The sequence below is a fragment of the Pantherophis guttatus genome, chromosome 1 (assembly GCF_059756535.1).
Source record: "Pantherophis guttatus breed Tessera chromosome 1, ASM5975653v1, whole genome shotgun sequence".
Taxonomy (NCBI): Eukaryota; Metazoa; Chordata; class Lepidosauria; order Squamata; family Colubridae; genus Pantherophis; species Pantherophis guttatus.
The window spans coordinates 172,349,300-172,369,225 of record NC_142063.1 but is presented as its reverse complement, the minus strand read 5'-3'; the positions used below and the strand labels follow the sequence as shown (position 1 = coordinate 172,369,225).

The following is a 19,926-nucleotide window of genomic DNA, read 5'->3' as shown; positions in this document are numbered from 1 at the left end:
CATGCTATTAAGTAAACATCAAGAGCCAATTTGGCATAGTAGTAAAGCATTAGACCTGAAACTAAGAGACCATAAGTTCTAGTCCTGCCTTGGGCACAAAGTAAGCTGGGTGAGCTAGGGCCAGCCATTTTCTCTCAGCCATAGGAAGAAGGAAATGGCAAACTACTTCTGAAAAACTTTGTCAAGAAAAATGTAGGGAACTTCCGGTTGATGTCGCGGCAAGACAGTCGGGGAAATAGCGGTCTCTGATGAGTTCTGCAAAAACCCCGGCTGCCGAACCGCTGCCAATGGGTCTGCGGACCGAACCTGTCCTGCAGGGACGGGGGAAGAAGAGGGGCACCTCGGAAGACCGAGAGGAACAGGCAAGTTCCTTGGAGGTCAGAGGGAACCCTCTGTGAGTCGGCGGCGGGGGGCGGCAGCCATGCCGGTTGCCACAAAGCCGGGACAACTGGGCAAGAAAAGCGCTGGAGGAAAGCGAACTAAAACGGAGCCTTTTGAAGTCGGGTGAGTGACAACAACCCAGGCTTGTAACAACGTTTAGAGCTATATCAGTAACTAGAAGATCCCTAGCCTACAACAGTGGCTAAGTAACAAAGGGGCTTTGAAAAAAAACTTTAAACTGCAACTTTAAAGAACAAAGACCCAAGAAACAACTAATTTTGGAACAAGAATTAAGAGACTTAATTTAGAGATTTGGTAAAAGGACTAAACACTTTAAAATCTGAATTGGACTAAGGGGGGGAGAAGAAGATTTGATACTTTTTTAACCAAAAGAAGAAAATAAAGTCGATTGTTATATAATAAGAAATAAAATTGGAGTCTTGCATGACTAATGGGAAATGTGAATTATAGAGAGACACCATCTGGCATAAAGAGGAACTTTGTAACCTCCCTTTGTTATGAGAACTTTGAGCTGTACAGAAAAAAAAATTGCTGAACTGTGGAGGAGGATTTTTCTTTCCTGACTGCAAGCAGCTGGACTTGGGTGAAAAGAAAAAGAATTTACAATGGAACTCCTACAGTTGAACAAATAATAACTTGAATGTTGGCGCAGGAATAGAAAAAGGATTTAGCACAGCCCCAAAAGAAAGAGATTTGATACATTATATCCGGAATAAAAATATGAAAAGAGATCTAATTGGATTTATGGAGAATAAAATTAAAAACTTGGAAAATGGAAAGAAATTTATGTTTGCAGACAAGGAAATGAAGATAATGTGATTAAAAATAAAATAAAGTAAAGATGATTGTAATAAATTAAAGGGAGGCTTTTATAGAAATTAAGATTGTTAAATAAAACTAATTAATACATGTAATTATGTTTAATGCAAGAACTATGTTTTAATGGTAAAATGTCAAGATAAAGAATAAGGGTGAATATGATTAATTGAAAATGTTAAAAGGAATTTAAAAATATACTTAAAAATATGTTTTAAGCAAGAACTATGTCTCAAGGTTAAAATGTTATGATTGCTATGAAAAAAGATAAAGAAAAATATGACTAAATGAAAAGCGATGCATATAGAGGGAAACAACAAAGAAAGGTTTAAGTAGAGATTGTTAAACCAACTATGAACATACTGTATTTAACAGCCAAAAAGTTATAATATGCTGTATAGAATAGCCAAACAAACGGTCATGCTGGGTATCAGCCAAAATGAAACTTAATATGCCGTGTAACGGCCAAAAAACAAAAATAGAGATGCTGTGTTCAATAGCCAAACAAACCTGAAAATGCAGTGTAACGGCCAAAAAACAAAACTAATATGCTGTGTTCAACAGCCAGACAAAGGGCATGCTGGGTAATGGCCAAAAAATAAAAATATGCTATATTTAATAGTTAAAACAAAGGGTTATGCTGTGATTAACAGTCAAGAAATAGAAATGATTGGTTTAACATCAAAGATAATAAAAAGAGGTGGGATGATCAAAACAAGGAGGTGCATGTTTAGAGTGATAGTTAAGATAAAATGCACGTTAGATTTAATAATAATTAAATAATTAATGAATGTTTAATTTGTCTAATATAATTATGATTTATATTGTCAAAATATCCATCTAAGCAAATGAAAGAGAAAAATGAATTGTTAACTGGATAGGATTTAAGATTTAAGTAACGGGTTTTTGGGGATAATGGTATAGTTATATAGATAGATTTGAGGGAAATATCTGTTTAAAATATTGAGTTGTGTTAACTGAAAATAAGATTTGTTAATGATTTGTTTCAATTTGTGACCGGAGCAAAAGCTTCCTTTTGAAAAGATGTGTTCTATTTTGTTTAAAAAAAAAAAAAATTATCAAAAAAAAGAAAGAAAGAAAGAAAGAAAAATGTAGGGACATGTTTCAGGCAGTCTCAAGAAACAGATATGATTGAATGGAAGGGAGGGGAAGGAAACATTGTTGTTCTTTAAGTTATCAGTTTTACCCAAGGGATACAATATATGCCCCACAGAGGGGAAGGGGATGAATGATAGCTATCAGATAAAAAGCTATATTTCAACTGAGGACAATCCTTTGCATAAGTATGCCAAACTGGGTTCTGCATGTAACTCTGTTAATTATGGTTCTATACAATATTTCTATTTTATGTCTTTATAGAACAATGTTGTTCTATTCCAGGTGTAAACAGTAGTAATAAATATCCCAGGAGTAAATAGTAGTAATAGTAGAACAGGGGTGTCAAACTCGTGTTTTCACGGTGATGTCATGTGATGTATCGGGACTTTTTCTCCTTCGCTAAACCGGGTGTGGGCGTGGCCAGTGCGTAATGCATCTGGGCTACGGGCCATGGGTTTGACAGCACTGTAGTAGAAGAAAATATCTCCAAGACTGGCTAAATTAATGAAAGTTAAACAATGAGATGAAAGGGCAAATTCTTGTACATCCTATCAGGAATTTATGCTTCCTGTCTTCATGTATAAAGATCTCCATATACTGTAGATTAGAAGTAAGAAGAATGGTTTTCCATGAAATTGGTGTGTCACATATTCTGCTGACCTGGGACTTACCCCATGTCCCGAACAAACTTTTCCATTAGCATCCATAGGACAGCTGCTTATGTTCAAGGACTGAATAGAGAGGCATCTTCGGTCCATACACATCATATTAGGACCACAGGGAGTCCCATCTTCTACATATCCTAAATCTGTTTCATCATCTAAAAGTACATGTGCACAACTACAAGAAGAAGTTTTAAAATGTTACTAGCATTATTAAACTTCATCAGAATAAATAGATGTAAAATATTTATAGCATGCATAACCTGAGAATCCAGGAAGCAAAATAATATGATTATTTTTTTCACTCTATTTATGGATGTTTGCTGTTTTGGACAATTTTGTGTGTCCAAATAAGAAACATACTAAAATAAAAGAAAAAATAAAATTAATTTGGCACCTCATTGAAACAATGACATTTCAATTTATCTCAATGAAACAATAGAATAATTTTACATCTATATTAAACAACCTATTCGGATGCCAGAACAATGAAAAAAATCATAAGAAATTAATTAAACTCAACTAATTAAATATGGTTTTAATTTAATTTATTGAGAAACAATCTGAGTGTGCTCGATGTTCAAATTTTTAGGTAAACTGAAAAAGCCAATCTTGCACACTGAATCAACCTTTACATACCTGCAGTTCACTACGACACCTTGGTGGAAAAAAGAAGTTGGAATAATTTCTCCCTGAAGGTGACCAATTCGTGGAACCCCATCAAGATTTGCACAAAGCAATAATCCACAGAACACGTCGCTGTAAGACAAAGCCAAGATACATAACAAACTATTTTCAGAATGGGAAGAGAAAGACTATTTTGACAAATTAGGAAACTTGCCTGTAGGGAAAAATACAATCCGGACTGCAGTGTAGCAGAATTCCAAATGATTTTAATTCTTTTTTCATTTAAGAATTTAATTCTAAACTTTGTGAGTAATAGTCATGCTACACATTCACTTCTAGAATGAAGTTGTCTGAATGCTAAAAATTATCAGGCATTGCTATGGTTTATGAAATATTACGTTTAAAGTTTAAACACTATAAATAAATAAATACAAAAAATAAATAAGCAAGAGCTACAAGCCATTAGAAACCTGACAAATATGGATAACATATCAAATGAGAAAAATGTGTTACTATTCAAGTTGTTATTGAGTTGAAAATGATGAAGTGAATTTAAAAAGTGCCTTGAATGAGTGTAAAAATGCTTCTCTGTTCCCCCAGTTTCCATCATACAGTATCCCATGTTATCTTCAAGGCTATTTGAGGGTCCCAAAACTTCAGTAGTACCTTCTGTGGGAAGCAAAGGTATCTGTAATAAAGTGGAAAATTCTGCTCCTGTATCTTTTAGGCCAACAAGCAAGTCAGTTTAAGAACAATTGAATCCAGCATTCTCAAACTTACTGTTTGTGGCAAGGAATCCATTTGTCTCCATCTTTTCCACAGTTTCCTTTCTGTGTACCTTCTGTATTAAGCTTCTCGTAACAGTGTTTGTGAGACCCTGAAGCCTCTGTGGAAGAAAATAAGGTAATTTCAATTAACGCTCACAATATTTTATTCGCTTGGTCCCAATGTTTAATCATGCCACAAATAATTCTACTACAGTTAGCTATGAACATACTATGAACATAATAGGGATGTTTAAAATGTTCTCTCGCTCGCTAATAATTTTCTATATTTTTCCAAATTTTTTGTTTTGTTTTTGCTTTTCTGTAATTTGTTTTTTCCCCCTATTTTTTCTTTTTCTTTTCAGTGTTTTATTGCTCACTGTACATTTAAATAAATTAAAAACAAAGAACCAGATATCAGTAGTATGTATTATATGATTTCCTTTTTAAAGGATTTCCCTAACAGTTTTCATGTGTATAAAAAATTTACTGCTTGTGTCTGGTATATAAGATTGTAAAAAAACTGTATATTGACTATTAAGAACAAGGGAAGTTGGAAAAACAACTAAAAAGATAGAGTTATTTTCCTAATACAATCAGAAGGTCTGGAAGATACTTCTTTTTGTCAAGGACAAAATTTTTTAGTAAATCTTGTACATTTGCAATTATTATTTTTTTAATTTGCAGTTAAGAGGGGACTTATTTGGCAATATTTTATGGGGGAGAAGAGATTTTATCCTCCGATTCTGCCAAAGCTCTGTAGAAGATTTCTGCAGAGCAACACAGTTCTTCATTTAGATTCACCCACCCCTATTTTCAAACATGATACAGCCAAATCACATTGATCCTGATTGATTTCTGAGAATAAGGCCTATTCCCCAAAATGCTTGAACACCCAGAGACAATAGAAGATAATATAAATCAGATATATCGAGAGAAAGAGAGAGGGAAGGGAGGGAGGGAGAGAGAAGCTTTTTAAATATCAAAATAGGGTAGGGAGAATTAGTACTAAGTCTGCACATATAAATTCCAAACAAAAGTGCATTAAAGGCCCTTACAAATTATTTTTATACAGCATTACCTTTTAATTCATTCATAGCATAGTAAAAGGCTGATAGAATAGGCTAAGAAATATTTTTGTATAAATTAACTTACTATTGCCCCAGATGTATTTGCATTGATTATCTCTTGTCTTACACTCTCCACTGTAGCAACGTCCCTAAATAGGAACAAATTGTAGTCAGCATCATACCATTCTTCTTTCTCCATAAAAAGCCAGATAATGCCATGAACTTTGTCCTTTTTACTAGCAGGGAGCAAAAAAAAATTCTAATAATACTGCTTGGCTTTGCTTTCAAGGTGTTGTGGTCTGCCGGCAGCCTACAGAGCTGGCAGCAGAGTCGGACAGTGAGGAAGTTGGGGAGGAACACGGGCCAGTCCTAGAGTCTGGGGAAGGCTTGGATGAGGGCTCTGTGTCGGAGGCAGAGAAAGGGCCATCTGGGAGGTACGTGCTGCCTCTGGAGCCTCCAGAGTTGGACCTCAGCGACGCAGAGGAACAGGGGGAGCCTGTTCCCAGTGCGCGCATGCACAGAGCTGCCAGAAGGCAAGAACAGTTAAAACAAAAGGGACGACTCAGGAGTAGGGTTTAGAGATTATTGCCCCCTCCCATAAGACTTAAAAGAGGAGCAAAGGCACGTGGGCCTCTGCAGGAAGCAACGTTGTTAATTCTGTTCAGTTTAAAGTCTGCAGCTCTGTTTGATTCTGAACTCTGTGTGGCTTTGCCAATTAGGTCTTTGGCAGCGTGTCAAAGGAGATAAAGGTGGATGATTTTCAGCCTTATCCCGAAGGACTCTTTACAACTATATGGGACTCATCTGTGAATTCACAGCTATTGCAATAAAAGAGGTTTTTGGGACTACACATGTGTTTTACACGAGGTAGCTAGGATGCTCGAATTCATTTTCTTTTCACCAGGCTAATAAAATGTTAGTATAACTTTATATTTTGCTTCCAGGCAAGATAGCAGACTTGAGTGTTTTCTCTTTAATAAAGAGACATTAGAATATGTGAACAAAAAGCAGTTACATTGCTTTTTGACCTCAAGCCTGAAACTATACATCCCAAGTTGCAAAGTAGAATTTGAAAGAAGGTAAAAGTTGCGGAATAGAATTTCCAGCATAATGAATTTCCAGTATAATGTACTTCATTATGCTGTACTTCATAGAGCTTAGAGCATTATCCTAGTAACTGCTGAGAAGAAATAATACATGCAGTACCTAGTGAATATTATATTGGATAGAATAATTACACAAGGAAATGGCAAAAGTAAACTAGAGTCATGAAATTTGCATTACTATTTACTTAAATAGTTCCTATATTTAAAGAAAGCATTTTAAAGCTTAAAGTAGCTAATAGCCAAATAACAATTAAAACAGCATAAGCCATCAAAACAAAAAAGGAAAAAGACAACATCCAAAGAATAGTACTACCCATCAAGCAAGAAGGGGAAAAACATACTGTAATAGTGTAAAAAGTATTAGTAACATAAGCAGGATCTATGCTGAAGCCTTTCTGAGAATGGTGCACAACAATGGCAGCATACAACAGGCATCAATAATATACAAAAAGTGACGATGAGACATATACCTCATAACTGTGGAGGAGGAAGGAGGAGGAGGAAATATCACATTTTGGGTGCCTGATGGCACTAGGTTTTATGGCTCCAGATGCTACCTATTCTCCCCTGCCCCCCTTTATTTTTAAACCAAAATTTCTGAACAATTGTTTATTTAGTCTTACATATCTGATAGTTTGGGGGAAAAAATCCCTTCCTTAACAGCCATCCAGCCTGTTCCTATAGCTCTTTGTGAGCATCCCTGAGGGACATCCTGTGAAGTGAAATTGAGAGTATTGCAACTTCCAAAAATACTGTCCTTATATACACTTATAGGCTAAGCTCATGCAGGCTCAGTTTTAACTTACCTGATTTGAATCGCAAGCAAATCCATCTTGCTTATGAAGATTGGGTGGGCACTGAAAGGCAAAGTATTTCTTTACTTTAAAAACAGTGGAATTATCCCTTAGAATTTACTTGCATTTTCTGTTCACATAGGGCAGTGATGGCTAACCTTTTTGCCATCGCGTGCCAGGAGGGGGGGGCGGGGGAGGGTCGCGCGCGCACGTGCCCACGTGCATGTGTGCGCAACCCCCTCCCCCCTCGCTCCTGGCACATGATGGCCTGGTAAGCCCGTTTTTCTTTCTTACCTGGTTCCAGATCCTCTCTGTGTATCTGGGAACGGCGAAAACAGCCTTGGAGGCCCTACGGAGCATGAAAGGGCCCATTTCCCAACTCCCGGTGGGACAGGAAGTGACATTTTTTGCTGTCCCCAGCCTCCAGAACCTCTCTAGGAGTCTCTAGGAGCCTCTCTAGGAGTCTGTAGGAGCCTCTCTAGGAGTCTCTGGAGGCTGGGGACAGGAAAAAAACGTCACTTCCTGTCCCACTGGGAGTGGGGAAATGGGCCCTTTGAGCCTCTGTAGGGCTTCCAAGGGAGTGGGAAAGGCTGTTTTCACCATTCCCAGATACACAGAGAGGATCTGGAGCCAGGTAAGAAAGAAAAACGGGCCTTCCCCACGCCCCCAGGCCCTCCAGAGGCAGGAAACAGCCTGTTTCCCTACTTCTGGTGGGCCCAGAAGGCCCGAAAATCAGCTGGCCGGCACGCACATGCGCCCCAGAGCTGAGCTGATGTGCCCACTAATATGGCTCCGCGTGCCACCTGTGGCACGCGTGCCATAGGTTCGCCATCACGGACATAGGATTTTGCTGGGTGGTGACCCATCTACACATATTGATAGACAGCTATCTAAAAAGCAGATGATATCTGACTAAAGCTGATTTTCTAACAAAAGCAGGAAAGGTGCAGATACTCTGAACTGAGCTTGGTCACACTAATGCTTTTACAGTTCTGAAATCCTGTAGTACCGTAGGTGATTTATCAGCCAACAGGGTAAAACCCTTCTGTAATGGACATAACAAGGAGAGTTTCATAACCTAAAAGTTTCTTGATTTAAAAATGTTTTTGTAGCTACCATTGTACCATTGTAGCTTCAGTTGTTGTTTTTCTTTCAGTTTTAGCTCATATATAGCTATAGCAATTGCACTTAGATTTACCTATACCACTCCATAGTGCTTTACAGCCCTCTCTAAGCAGTTTACAGAGTCATCATATTGCCCCCAACAATCTGGGTCCTCATTTTACCGATCTTGGAAGGATGGAAGGCTGAGTCAACCTTGAGCCGGTCAGGATTGAACTCCTGCTATGGGCAGAGTTAGCCTGCAGTTCTGCATTCTAACCACTGCGCTCTTATCTTTCAGACAGCCTGGCTTTGGTAACTGCTTCCTGATTAGGCTACTATGTTTACACAGGTCTGCCTTTAGAGCTACCCCAGGAAATTCTGTTGTTCTAATAATAGTTTGATCAAATTATTTCAGTGTTGAATAGATTAATAGCCAATTTAGGACTTCTGCATAACTTATCTAGAGCTTACTTAAGATAACTTTGGAGGTCCTTTCTGTAAGCCATTAGCAAATATAATTGTATAAGTAGTTACTAGCAAGGATCATACTTACAGATATCACTCTAGGGAAGACTCTAATTAAAAAGGCACCTGCTGGTACTCTTTGATCACTTTTTCAGTGAAACCTGGCCCTATTAAATAATTATACATCTTATTTGAGATCTGAAGATTTTGTCTTATGTTTTATTTTGTTAGAAATAGTCTTTAATTAAGCCACATTTTACTACTACACATTTTAATCATATTTTATTCCCGTCCAGACAGCACATCTGAATGATGATTAGTCATGTAAACATGATGAGTATGTACATAATAGCTCCTGTATTTAGATGATTACTTAATTTGATTAAATTTCTGGAAGAGATGTCCATTTTAAAAATGCTTAATTTTGTTAAATGTGAGTTAAACTACAAATGTAATATCAAAATAGGAACATTACATTGCCTGATATGGCACATGCCTATTCTCCATAGATTAATTGTGTTTATTCGAAGAGAAATGTATATACATTAAATGGAAGAATACTGTACTCTAATTGTTTTAAAGCCTTTCTTAAAGAGAGAACTCAATATATATACACACTGAAATCAACAATCTGAATGAAAGCTCTTTGCTGAGATCCCAAATTGCTTTTCCACAAATGGAAGGATTCTTTCTACTCAAAACATTGTACTATACCAATTTTTGCTTATTCCTGCTTCCTCTTGCAACCCTTACTGCCATAGCTTTCTGGAACAAATTTTGGAGGAGTGGGCAGAAAAAAGAAGAGGCAAAAACACCCCCTTCTTCCATGTAAAGGTCTTATATTCCTTCCATAGAAAGTAAATTTTTTCTACCTTTCTCAAAATCAAATTTTGGTCCTAGGTGAAATAAGTTTAATATTGTTACACAAGTGAGAAGGAAGGAGATCACCTGACTGATAATATGTAACATATTCAAAATACATTATGTCATTACCTGGCCGGAATCACCAGTACAGATTTCTGTAATATCACATTCATTCACTGCATAGCGACACTCAAAGCCTCGTGGAAAAAACTGAAAGTCAAAAGATTTTCAGTTAAAAAACAGTCAAGGAACAACCAAGCATCTAAGACTTTTTAATAAAAATCTTAGCCTGTTATTGGGTGAAAAAATCATATGTAAGTATCATTTTCATTCTCTGGGAGGAAAGCAACCGGGGGGGGGGAGAGAGAGGGAGGAGGAATGATATGATTTTCAATGGACAGAGTTAAGTTGTGGTACCTCTCTGCCCAGGACCCTTTGTTCCTAATAGTAGATCTGTGTTTTTTATTTTTATCTTATGTAATTACATTTTCTAATTCAGTGCCACTTAGTAAAGATGCAATTAAAATAACTTACAAGGCAGGTTTCATTACAACATGGACCATCACTGCAATGAGCTCCATTAGAAAGGGAACATTTTTTACAGCACTCTGCATGGCAGTCCTAAAAAAATATACAGTATATTAATTATTATTTATTTATTTGGCATACGGCATACCATACATGGACTATAACATATATTAACATTTCACCTAGATTAGTAAAACACAATAAAATATGTGTTTTATGTTCAAATGCCAATGTCTAGGCTATCTAACCATTTAAGCGCAGCATGGTTTAAATTAAAAAAAAAAAAACCAGATACTGGTATATGTCCTCAGCTTATAGCCAGTCATGATGTGATCTACAGTTTGATGTGGGGTGTGAAGCTAGTTTGCCTCCTTGTGATGCACCCTTGATAACGCCACAACGTGAATTAAACAAATTAGCAACTGCTGGCAGCCAGACCACTCAGTAGACCATCCTAGCCGTCAAAATATATGGCAACGAGAACGAAAACAAAAAATGGACCTTTTCAGTCCCAAATGACAAGAGATTGGGAATATTATTTGAATTTGCCAAATTAATATTGATCAGCCGATCCAAGAGCCAATATGTTTCTAAACTTTTTTTGGACAGTAACATATTAATTATAAATAATAATGATAAAAGCTGAACACAAAAATTCAGTGATTCACTTCTGCTGACTGAACTTTATGTGCAAAATGGAGAAGGGGTGAGTCCTTTCCCTAGGATCTTACAGTGCACTTTTAGAGTATATTGTCAAGTGGTAGAAGATCCTCCAATTTCAAGTCTGAAATTGCACCAGTGGCTACAGTGGAAAAACAGTATAGAAAGCACTGTCCATGGATAGATGTCTACATTTGCATACATGATTCCTTGCTTATAGGTACACATTTGCAAAATCAGTGACATGTTTCCGTATTAAAATGTATTGATTTATTAGAATTGTACCTTGACACAATCTAACATGCTTCTCAGAGGCTGAAATTGATAATATCCCTGTACTGAATATAGGTAGTCCTTGACTTCCAACAGTTTGTTTAGTGACCATTCGAAGTTACAATGGCACAAAAAAAATTATTTATAACCGTTTTTCACACTTATCACCACTGCAGCATCCCCATAGTAACATGATCAAAATTCAGATGCTTGGGAACTGACTCATATTTATGATGGTTGCAGTGTCCTGGGGTCATGTGACCACCTTTTGTGACTTTCTGACAAGCAAAGTCAATGGGGAAGCCAAGTTCTATTAACAATCATGTTACTAATCTGACAACTGCAACGATTCACTTAACAACTGTGGCAAAAAAGGTCATAAAGTGGGACAAAACTCAGTTAACAAATGTCTCGCTTAGCAACAGACATTTTGGGCTCAATTGTGGTTGTAAATTGAGGACTACTTGTAATATCATATCAACAGCCACCTAGTATAAGTTATGTTATGTACCAAATATATTATAGAATGTTGAATCAAAATAATATAATAAATAACATTTAAAATACTGATTGTTTTTCTGAAGGGGATTTCAGAATCCCCTTAGCCCAGACTGCAAGATTATTATTTTAATATTGGAATATGCCACTAAATTAAAATATTTATGTATATAAACTAAGTAAGGATCAGAAACATAGCTCTGATTAATTAGGAAAGAAATGCAAAGTAAGAAAGTATGAAAATTAGAATTAACATTCTGCTCAGCCTTATACCAAGCAAAAGAGAACTCTCCAAACAAGAGTTCTGATGATTTCCACTCCTGCTCAGATGATCTCAAAGGGAGTGGGTGCAGGAATAGAAGAAGTCAAAAACCTCTTCCATCATTTCCTTCTTTATTATTTTATGCCGCATGACAATGAACAGCACCTTATCAGTAATTATATACTTTTAAGCTTTCATTTTAAGATGAAAATAGTACCATTTGGATACCACAGTCGCAGTCTTCACCTGGTTCCACATACCCATTTCCACATTCAGTGGCATCAAACAACTGAAAAAAACCACACATTTAAGAAAAAATGTTATGATCTAACTACCATTAAAAGATTCAAGTATATACAGTTTCCCTGAAAATAAGACATCTCCTGATAATAAGCCCAATCGGGCTTTTGAGCGCATGCACTAAATACCCCCCCAAAAATAAACCCTCCCCAAAAATATTTAAACGCATGCACAGCCGGTCCCCGCCATTTCTTCTGGTAAGGGTTAGGGAGACAGAGCTGGAAATCAGGTAAGAGGGCAAGAGGATCTCCTTCTTGCTCAACGTGCCCCAAAATAATAAGACCTCCCTGAAAATAAGGCCAAGCGCTTTTTTCGGGGTTCAAAAAAATATAAGACAGGGTCTGGGGAAACACGGTATTTAAGTGCTGAATACTTATGCATTACTGTTCTGAAGCTGATTATTAAAAATGAATATCAGATTTCTGCTAGAGGTTTTTCTCAGGAATAATTTAATTTAATATAGAGCAAAACTTCAGAGGAACTGGAACTTATTCCTCTCGCTATATTTATCTGGCTCTACCATTTTCTGTTCTTTGGATGGATTGGACATCCAACTAGATGTTGAGTAAAGATAGTAATATCTATCTTAAAAGGAGTTAGGAATGTGGTCCAGTTACTTCTGTCATTCTTTTCCTTACTGTATCTAATTTATTGAATAAATAGCACTGATATCCAATCTGAGTAGCCATTTTTTTCCTCTTTCCTGCAATTTACCAAAGCCAGGAGTACTTTCATGTGATAAAAATAGGAATGCTGAAGTAGGAATGCCTCTAAAAGTTTAAAGCACCTGCCTCTCAAAGATGAGAGTATTGGAGGTTAAGTATGTTCAGTGAATGCTCTTGAACCCAAAGCAAAGATATCTTGTGCTTTGGGAATAAAGCTTAACTCCTGAAAACCCTCTTACTTCCTAGATATAATTGCAGGGTTGGTTCAGTTTTATATCTGTTACAAAGTGAAATTTCTCTGATAAATGAGAATATGTAACACATAAGGCTACCAGGGCAATATTCTTCCTCTACACCCCTGATGGCGAACCTATGGCACGCATGCCAGAGGTGGCACGCAGCGCCCTCTCTGATGGCACACAAGCCGTCACTCCAGTTCAGCTCCACTGTGCATGTGCGCGCGCCCTCCCGCCAGCCAGCTGGTCTGCCATGCATGCAGGGGGGCAGGACACGTGAGGGGAGCCGTGTGCACATGTGCAGGGGGTGAGCATGGGTGGTGGGGCGCATGCAAGGGGCCGCGGGGCATTGCATTTTAGGAGTTCGGGGACACGCTTTGGGCACTTGGTCCGGAAAAGGTTAGTCATCACTGCTCTATACCTTGTATTATTTGCACTTACAAAAGACTGTGAATTTGACTGAATTAAGAGACAGCTCATCCCTAAATGATACTAATCTTAATGCACAGATTAGAACAAAGGTGAATAACAGCAGATTTTGTGAGGCTGAGATTTTAATCATCCCTCTCATGATTGTTCTTTTTAGCTAGAAATGTTAAGTCTGAATTCTATCACACTAACATTAATTCAAAGTCTATACCAGTAGGCCAGTTTGCAATTCTGAGAGCTTTATAGTTCCCACAGGGAAATATTTGCCCACTCACAAAAGGAGCATTATGACAGTCAAACAAAAAAGAGAATATGGGCATGGAGTTTGGACAGTACAAGAGATAGCAATTGTTCCTCATCCTTTAGGTTAAAGGATTAAAGGATGATATTTATACTGTATGTTACTCTTACATCCTTACAATGCATAACATTTAGCTAAAAAAAACCTAGAGCTTTTGAACAAGCTATAGTGTCCATATTATACATAAACATTGTGCAAACAAAAATCACAAACTATGTAATGATCTTGACCAGGATTAACACATTTGTCAATCATAGATACATATTAGCTTTCATTGTATTCTATCATCACAGATGAAGTTGATCACACAGAGTCAAATTCCCACTCAATTGTGGGTCTCACCACAGTTTTGTTGTGAGGTTAAAATCCTGCGGTGAGGAAGAAACCACTTGAAGGTCCTAAACTAAGTTGAAATACAAACGAAATTTATTATTTATTTATTTTCTGTTATTATGCTAAACCTAGGTGTAAGTTAGAGCAAGAATGGTACAGTAGTCTTCGACTTATAACCATTTATTTAATGACTGTTTGGAGTTATGATGGCACTGAAGAAAGTGACTTATGATTGCTTCCTTGCACTTACAACCATCGCAGCATCTTTATAGTCATGTGATCAAAATTTGGGTGCTTAACAACAAACATATACTCATGATAGTTGCAACATTTCAGGGTGACATAACTGCCATTATCGACTTTCCCAGGGAGCTTTTGATATGCAGTCAATAGGGGCAACCAGATTCACTTAATGATGACATGATTTGCTTAACAACAGTACAGTTTGCTTAACAACTGTAGCAAAAATCAGATGTGACTCATTTAATGTGACCAGAAGTTAGTAACAGAAGTTCTGATCCCAATTGTGGCCATATGTTGACTACCTATAGTACCTATAGTACAGTATAGTATACCTATAGTATACAATTAGAGATGACATTTCTCCCCTTTCTTTCCTCCATTTCCTTCCCAATCCACTCAAAATGTACCATCACCCAGTTTGCTACCTTCCTTATAAAAGATTATAAGGGGTGCACCTTTGTAGGCCTGTTGAAAAGACAAAAACCTCCTCCTCGGAGTAAAAAATCTCTGTATTCAGCAATGCTGCACTTTGAGAATTTTCTGGGGTGATAGACACTGTAACAAAACAACAGCAAAATATTAGAGAAATGGTTCATAGCACAGCCATAAAGAAATGAGGCGTTGGACTTACCGTGAACGCTCTTTCTCCAGGGGATGCGGAGTGGGTCAGAAGTGGGATGATCCAGCCCGTCTGGCCAATCACTGAGTCGGATAAACTTGGCCACGCCTACTCAGGCCTCCCTTCCTTCCAGTTTGTTTCGACGAAGGCAGATCTGCAAAACAGTCTCAAGCCTAGAAAATACAAGAGAAATCGCAGACGGGAGGGGCTGACCCACTCCGCATCCCCTGGAGAAAGAGCGTTCACGGTAAGTCCAACGCCTCTTCTCCCACTGGGATGCGGAGTGGGTCAGAAGTGGGACATACCCAAGCTTGTTAATTCGTCGGGCGGGAGGTCTGCGAAGGTCGATGTCGAGGTGCCAGGTGAACCTGTTGGAGGACTCTCCTTCCGAAGGCTGCCTCGGCGGAGGCAAAGGTGTCCAAACGGTAGTGCTTGATGAATGGAACAGGAGAGGCCCAGGTAGCTGCCCGGCAAATTTCCTCGAGGGAGGCCTGCGTGGCCCAAGCAGCGGTAGTAGCTGCACTCCGTGTGGAGTGAGCTGTAATATGACGTGGAATGGGAAGAGATCGTGAGTCATAAGCTTTGGAAATGCAAGCTCGGATCCAACGCCCTATGGTGACTGAAGAAACTTTGGATCCCAAAGATGAGGGTTGGAAGGAAATAAATAGGGCTTCGGAGCGTCTTGAGGATGCGGTCCGAGATATATATATATTTAAAGCCCTGCGAACATCAAGGGTCCGCCATTTGCGTTCTAGTGGGTGAGATGGATTTGGACAAAAATTAGGCAGGATAACTTCCTGTTCGCGATGGAACCGTGAGTTAATTTTTGGCACGAATGCCGGGTCCAGTCTAAGAATTACCCTATCTGAGTGTATCACACATAAATCTGGTCTGACAGATAAAGCTGCCAGTTCAGAAATGCGGCGAGCCGAAGTCACGGCCACCAGGAAGGCCACTTTCATGGTTAGAAATCTAAGGGAGGCAGTCCGGAGAGGTTCGAAGGGTGGACCTGTCAAGGCTGACAATACGTGTGGCAAGTCCCATGTGGGATAGCGGTGTACCACGGGTGGGCGCAGATTTCGTACCCCACGTAGGAACCTCCGGATGGAAAGGTGATGAGACAGAGGTACGCCGTCCCTGGGAGACAACACCGTGGCGAGAGCTGCAACATGCCGCTTGAGGGTATTATGTGCCAGACCCTTGGTGTAGCCATCATGGAGAAACTCCAACACCTGCGGAACAGAAGCTGACAAAGGGTTAATTTCGCGCGCAGAGCACCACGAAATAAATACCTTCCACGTGATGTTGTAGAGTCTGATGGTGGACTCCTTTTTGTCAGCCTGCATAACCCGGATGACATCTTCTGAGTACCTCGCTTCCCTCAAGAGGAGCCCTTCAAGCGCCAAGCGGTTAGGTTGAGCCACTGGGGCTCTGGGTGTAGGATTGTCCCTTGACTGAGGGACACTTTCTCCGGAGGTAGTCGCCAAGGGTCCGTCGTTGAGAGGGCTACGAGGTCGGAGAACCATGGCCTTCTTGGCCAATAAGGAGCGATGAAGACCACGTCCGCTCTCTCGGCTACAATTCTGCGAAGGACCCGCGGGATCAATGGGATCGGCGGGAACGCATAGAGTAGCTCCTGGGGCCAGGGGCAACGGAGAGCGTTTGTGTTCTCTGCCCCCCGCGATGGATAGCGCGTGAAGAATCGGCGTAGCTGTGCGTTCTCTGGGGATGCAAGGAGGTCTACCTGTGGCTGGCCGAACCGGAGACAGATGTCCTGAAACAGAGCGGGGCTGAGGCGCCATTCTGATGCGTCTATCGTGGTGCGGCTGAGATAGTCCGCCTGAAGGTTGTCCTTCCCCGCGATGTGATCCGCCTTGAGGGATTGAAGGTGAGATTCCGCCCACCTCCCGAGAAGAAGAGCCTCCTGCATCAAGGTCTTGGACCTCGTCCCCCCTTGGCGATTGACATGTGCCTTTGCCGACACATTGTCTGTAAGTACTAGTAAGTGTTGTCCCTGCACCGTCTGATGAAAGGCCAGAAGAGCTAAGCGAATGGCCCTGAGTTCCAGAAGGTTGATACTTGACCTTGCTTCTGTCGGGGACCATCGCCCCTGAGCGACCTGGGAACCCAGGTGCGCGCCCCAGCCCGTCAGACTGGCGTCTGTAGTCAGAATCAGTGGATGTATGTCCAAGAAGACGCATCCGTTGTCCAGAGCCGGGGATAGCCACCAGTGCAAAGACCGGCGTACTGACAGGGGGACCCTGATCTTGGATTTGGAGGCCGCTGTCTTTGCCCGCTGATAGGGGAGTAACAGCCATTGAAGGCTGCGGGCATGAAGCCGGGCCCAGGGAACTATGTCTGTGCATGAGGCTAGTTTCCCCAGGAGACGGGACAATTCTAGCTTGGGAGCTGTCGGATCTTGTAACAGATGCCGAATCAGAGACCTGAGGCTGTCTTTCCTCTCCTGGGAGAGGAACACCTGTCCCACCTGCGTGTCTATGACTGCACCTAGATGATTTATGCGCTGTTGAGGGACCAACTGACTCTTGGGCTCGTTGACTAGAAACCCATGATTCTGTAATATTTGCAATGTGAGAAATACATTGGTTCTGGCTCTGTCTAAGGACGAGGCTTGTATTAAAATATCGTCCAGATAAGCCTGAATGCGAATCGGTATGGACCGCAGGTGAGCTACTAAGGCTGCCAGAATTTTGGTGAAACTGCGTGGGGCCGATGCCAGGCCAAATGGAAGGGCCCGGTATTGTAGGTGGCGCCCCGCGTAGCTGAACCTGAGGTACCGCCGGTGAGCTGGCTCTATGGGTATATGAAGGTACGCCTCGGAGAGGTCAATTGAGGCTAGGAAGTCCCCGGGCCTTATTCCCTCCAGGATAGATTTGAGCGTACTCATCCTGAACTTGCGGTACACTAAATGAGTGTTCAGGGATTTTAAATTTAGGATCGCTCTCCATCCCCCCGAGCGCTTCGGAACCACGAAAAGAATCGAGTAAAACCCCTGTCTCCATTGCTCCCGAGGGACGTCCTCCACAGCATTGATCTCCAGAAGATGCTGAATGGCGAGCTCCATCAAATTTCGCTTGCTGAGGGAGCTGGAGACAGGGCAAGGCACGAAGCGGCTCGGAGGGCGGGAGAGGAACTCCAATGGGAGGCCGAATTCGATGATATGAAGAACCCATTGGTCTGTAGTACTGCGAGCCCATTCGGGGAGAAACAGGCTCAACCTCCCCCCAATAGGAGCTATCAAGCGAGAGTCACTTTTGGCGGCGGAACTGACGTCCGCCAGTTCCACGAAAGGGCCGTCTCTGAGGAGCGAAAGGTTTGGATTTATCCCTGTAGGAACCTCTATCTTGGGGACGAAAGGAACCTTGTGAGTAAGGTCTCTGACTGGGGCCCTCCTGGAAGAAATTACGGGCCGGTGGCCTGCGATAGTAGGGGGTAGCCCTGCGATCAGCTCGTCTAGTAATGGAAGGTAGGACCTTCCTTTTATCCCTGTCCTCCACTAATAATGGGTCAAGGGAAGCCCCAAATAATTTAGGCCCAGAGTATGGTGTAGAAGCTAGACGCCATTTGGCCTTGAGGTCAGCGTGCCAAGGTTTAAGCCACAAAAGGCGACGGGAAGTGACTGAAGAAGCCATAGCCCGCGAGGCAAATTTGGCCGCATTTAGCGTGGCATCCGAGGTGAACTGTGTGGCAGCTATTATCTTATTTAAGTCCTGATGGACTCTGGCATCCTGAGCTGGTAAGCGGGACTGTAGTTGTTGGAGCCACAGGAGTGATGACCGTGAGAAGAATGAGGCCGCAGTAGCAGCCTGAATCGCCCAAGCCGAAGCCTGGTGGGCTTTCTTGAAAGACGAGTCAAACTTACGGTCTTCTGGCTTAAGTCCTTCAGAAGTATCCCCCGAGATGAAAGGAGACGACGAGGAAAGCGCTGCCACAGGGCCATCAACCTCGGGAACCTGCAAGAGACTGGTCAGGACAGGATCCATGTTGTAATTTCTATGATCGTAGCCACTAGGAGTAGGGAGAGAAGTTGGATTAGTCCATTGTTTACGAACCACATCAGCGAAAAGTTTTGGCGCCGGGACAAATAGCTGCTCAGCTACTGGTTCAGAAAATATGCCCTGACTGGTGGAGGCAGCAGAAGATGACGGGACAGAATCAGTGTCAACTAGGCCCGAGGTTACCTTGGCCTTGTGAAGCAGTGATTTAAAAAGTCCCTGGGGAAACAGCCCTGTAAAGGCTGGTACGTCTGGAGCAGTGGATTCGTCATCCGACAAATCTACCTCTCTTTGAGGTTCATCCTCCAATTCTATATCAGCACTGCCCCTGGATCTAACCGGGGAGTGATCAGGGGACCCTGTGAGGCTGGCATCAGGAGAAACCCTTGATCTTCTGGAATGAAGACTCTCAGAGACAATAGAGGCAGAGTGATGCTCCCTGATGCCCGCTTGAATTCCATGAGAAATGGCCCTGGCAATTAACATCTGCACTGATTGAGGAAGATTTTCCAGATCAGACCTAGGTTGATAGCTTGGTGGAGGATCCTGAACAGGAATAGCACAATCAAAGGGGTCCCCCTCTTATCTAATTGGAGAGCCATGAAGGCTGTCCTGTCGTTCTGGGGAGAAGGCTTTGGTCAGGTCAACCTCCTCTGCAACCCCTGAATCGAGACCGACTTCCGTGTTTGGCTTATCTGTAAGAATATGCGTAGCCATATCAGCAGAATGATGATGAGACGTTTTTGTATGTTTTGATTTTGCAGAGGCCT

General features: G+C 41.1%; 1 protein-coding gene across 5 annotated transcripts in view; it reads right to left on the bottom strand.

Annotated features, from left to right (window-relative positions):
- Positions 1 to 19,926, bottom strand: part of ADAM23 (ADAM metallopeptidase domain 23) — an 85,545-nt gene that overhangs the window by 22,223 nt on the left and 43,396 nt on the right. For all 5 annotated transcript variants that reach the window (XM_034431639.3, XM_034431616.3, XM_034431626.3 and 2 more), the window contains 9 exons: positions 14,977 to 15,076; positions 12,232 to 12,303; positions 10,328 to 10,414; positions 9,923 to 10,003; positions 7,373 to 7,423; positions 5,546 to 5,609; positions 4,407 to 4,512; positions 3,639 to 3,758; positions 3,009 to 3,177 (listed from right to left, as the gene is read on the bottom strand). In XM_034431639.3, coding sequence (XP_034287530.2) covers positions 3,009 to 3,177; positions 3,639 to 3,758; positions 4,407 to 4,512; positions 5,546 to 5,609; positions 7,373 to 7,423; positions 9,923 to 10,003; positions 10,328 to 10,414; positions 12,232 to 12,303; positions 14,977 to 15,076 — 850 coding nt within the window. The remainder of the gene's footprint in view (positions 1 to 3,008; positions 3,178 to 3,638; positions 3,759 to 4,406; positions 4,513 to 5,545; positions 5,610 to 7,372; positions 7,424 to 9,922; positions 10,004 to 10,327; positions 10,415 to 12,231; positions 12,304 to 14,976; positions 15,077 to 19,926) is intronic.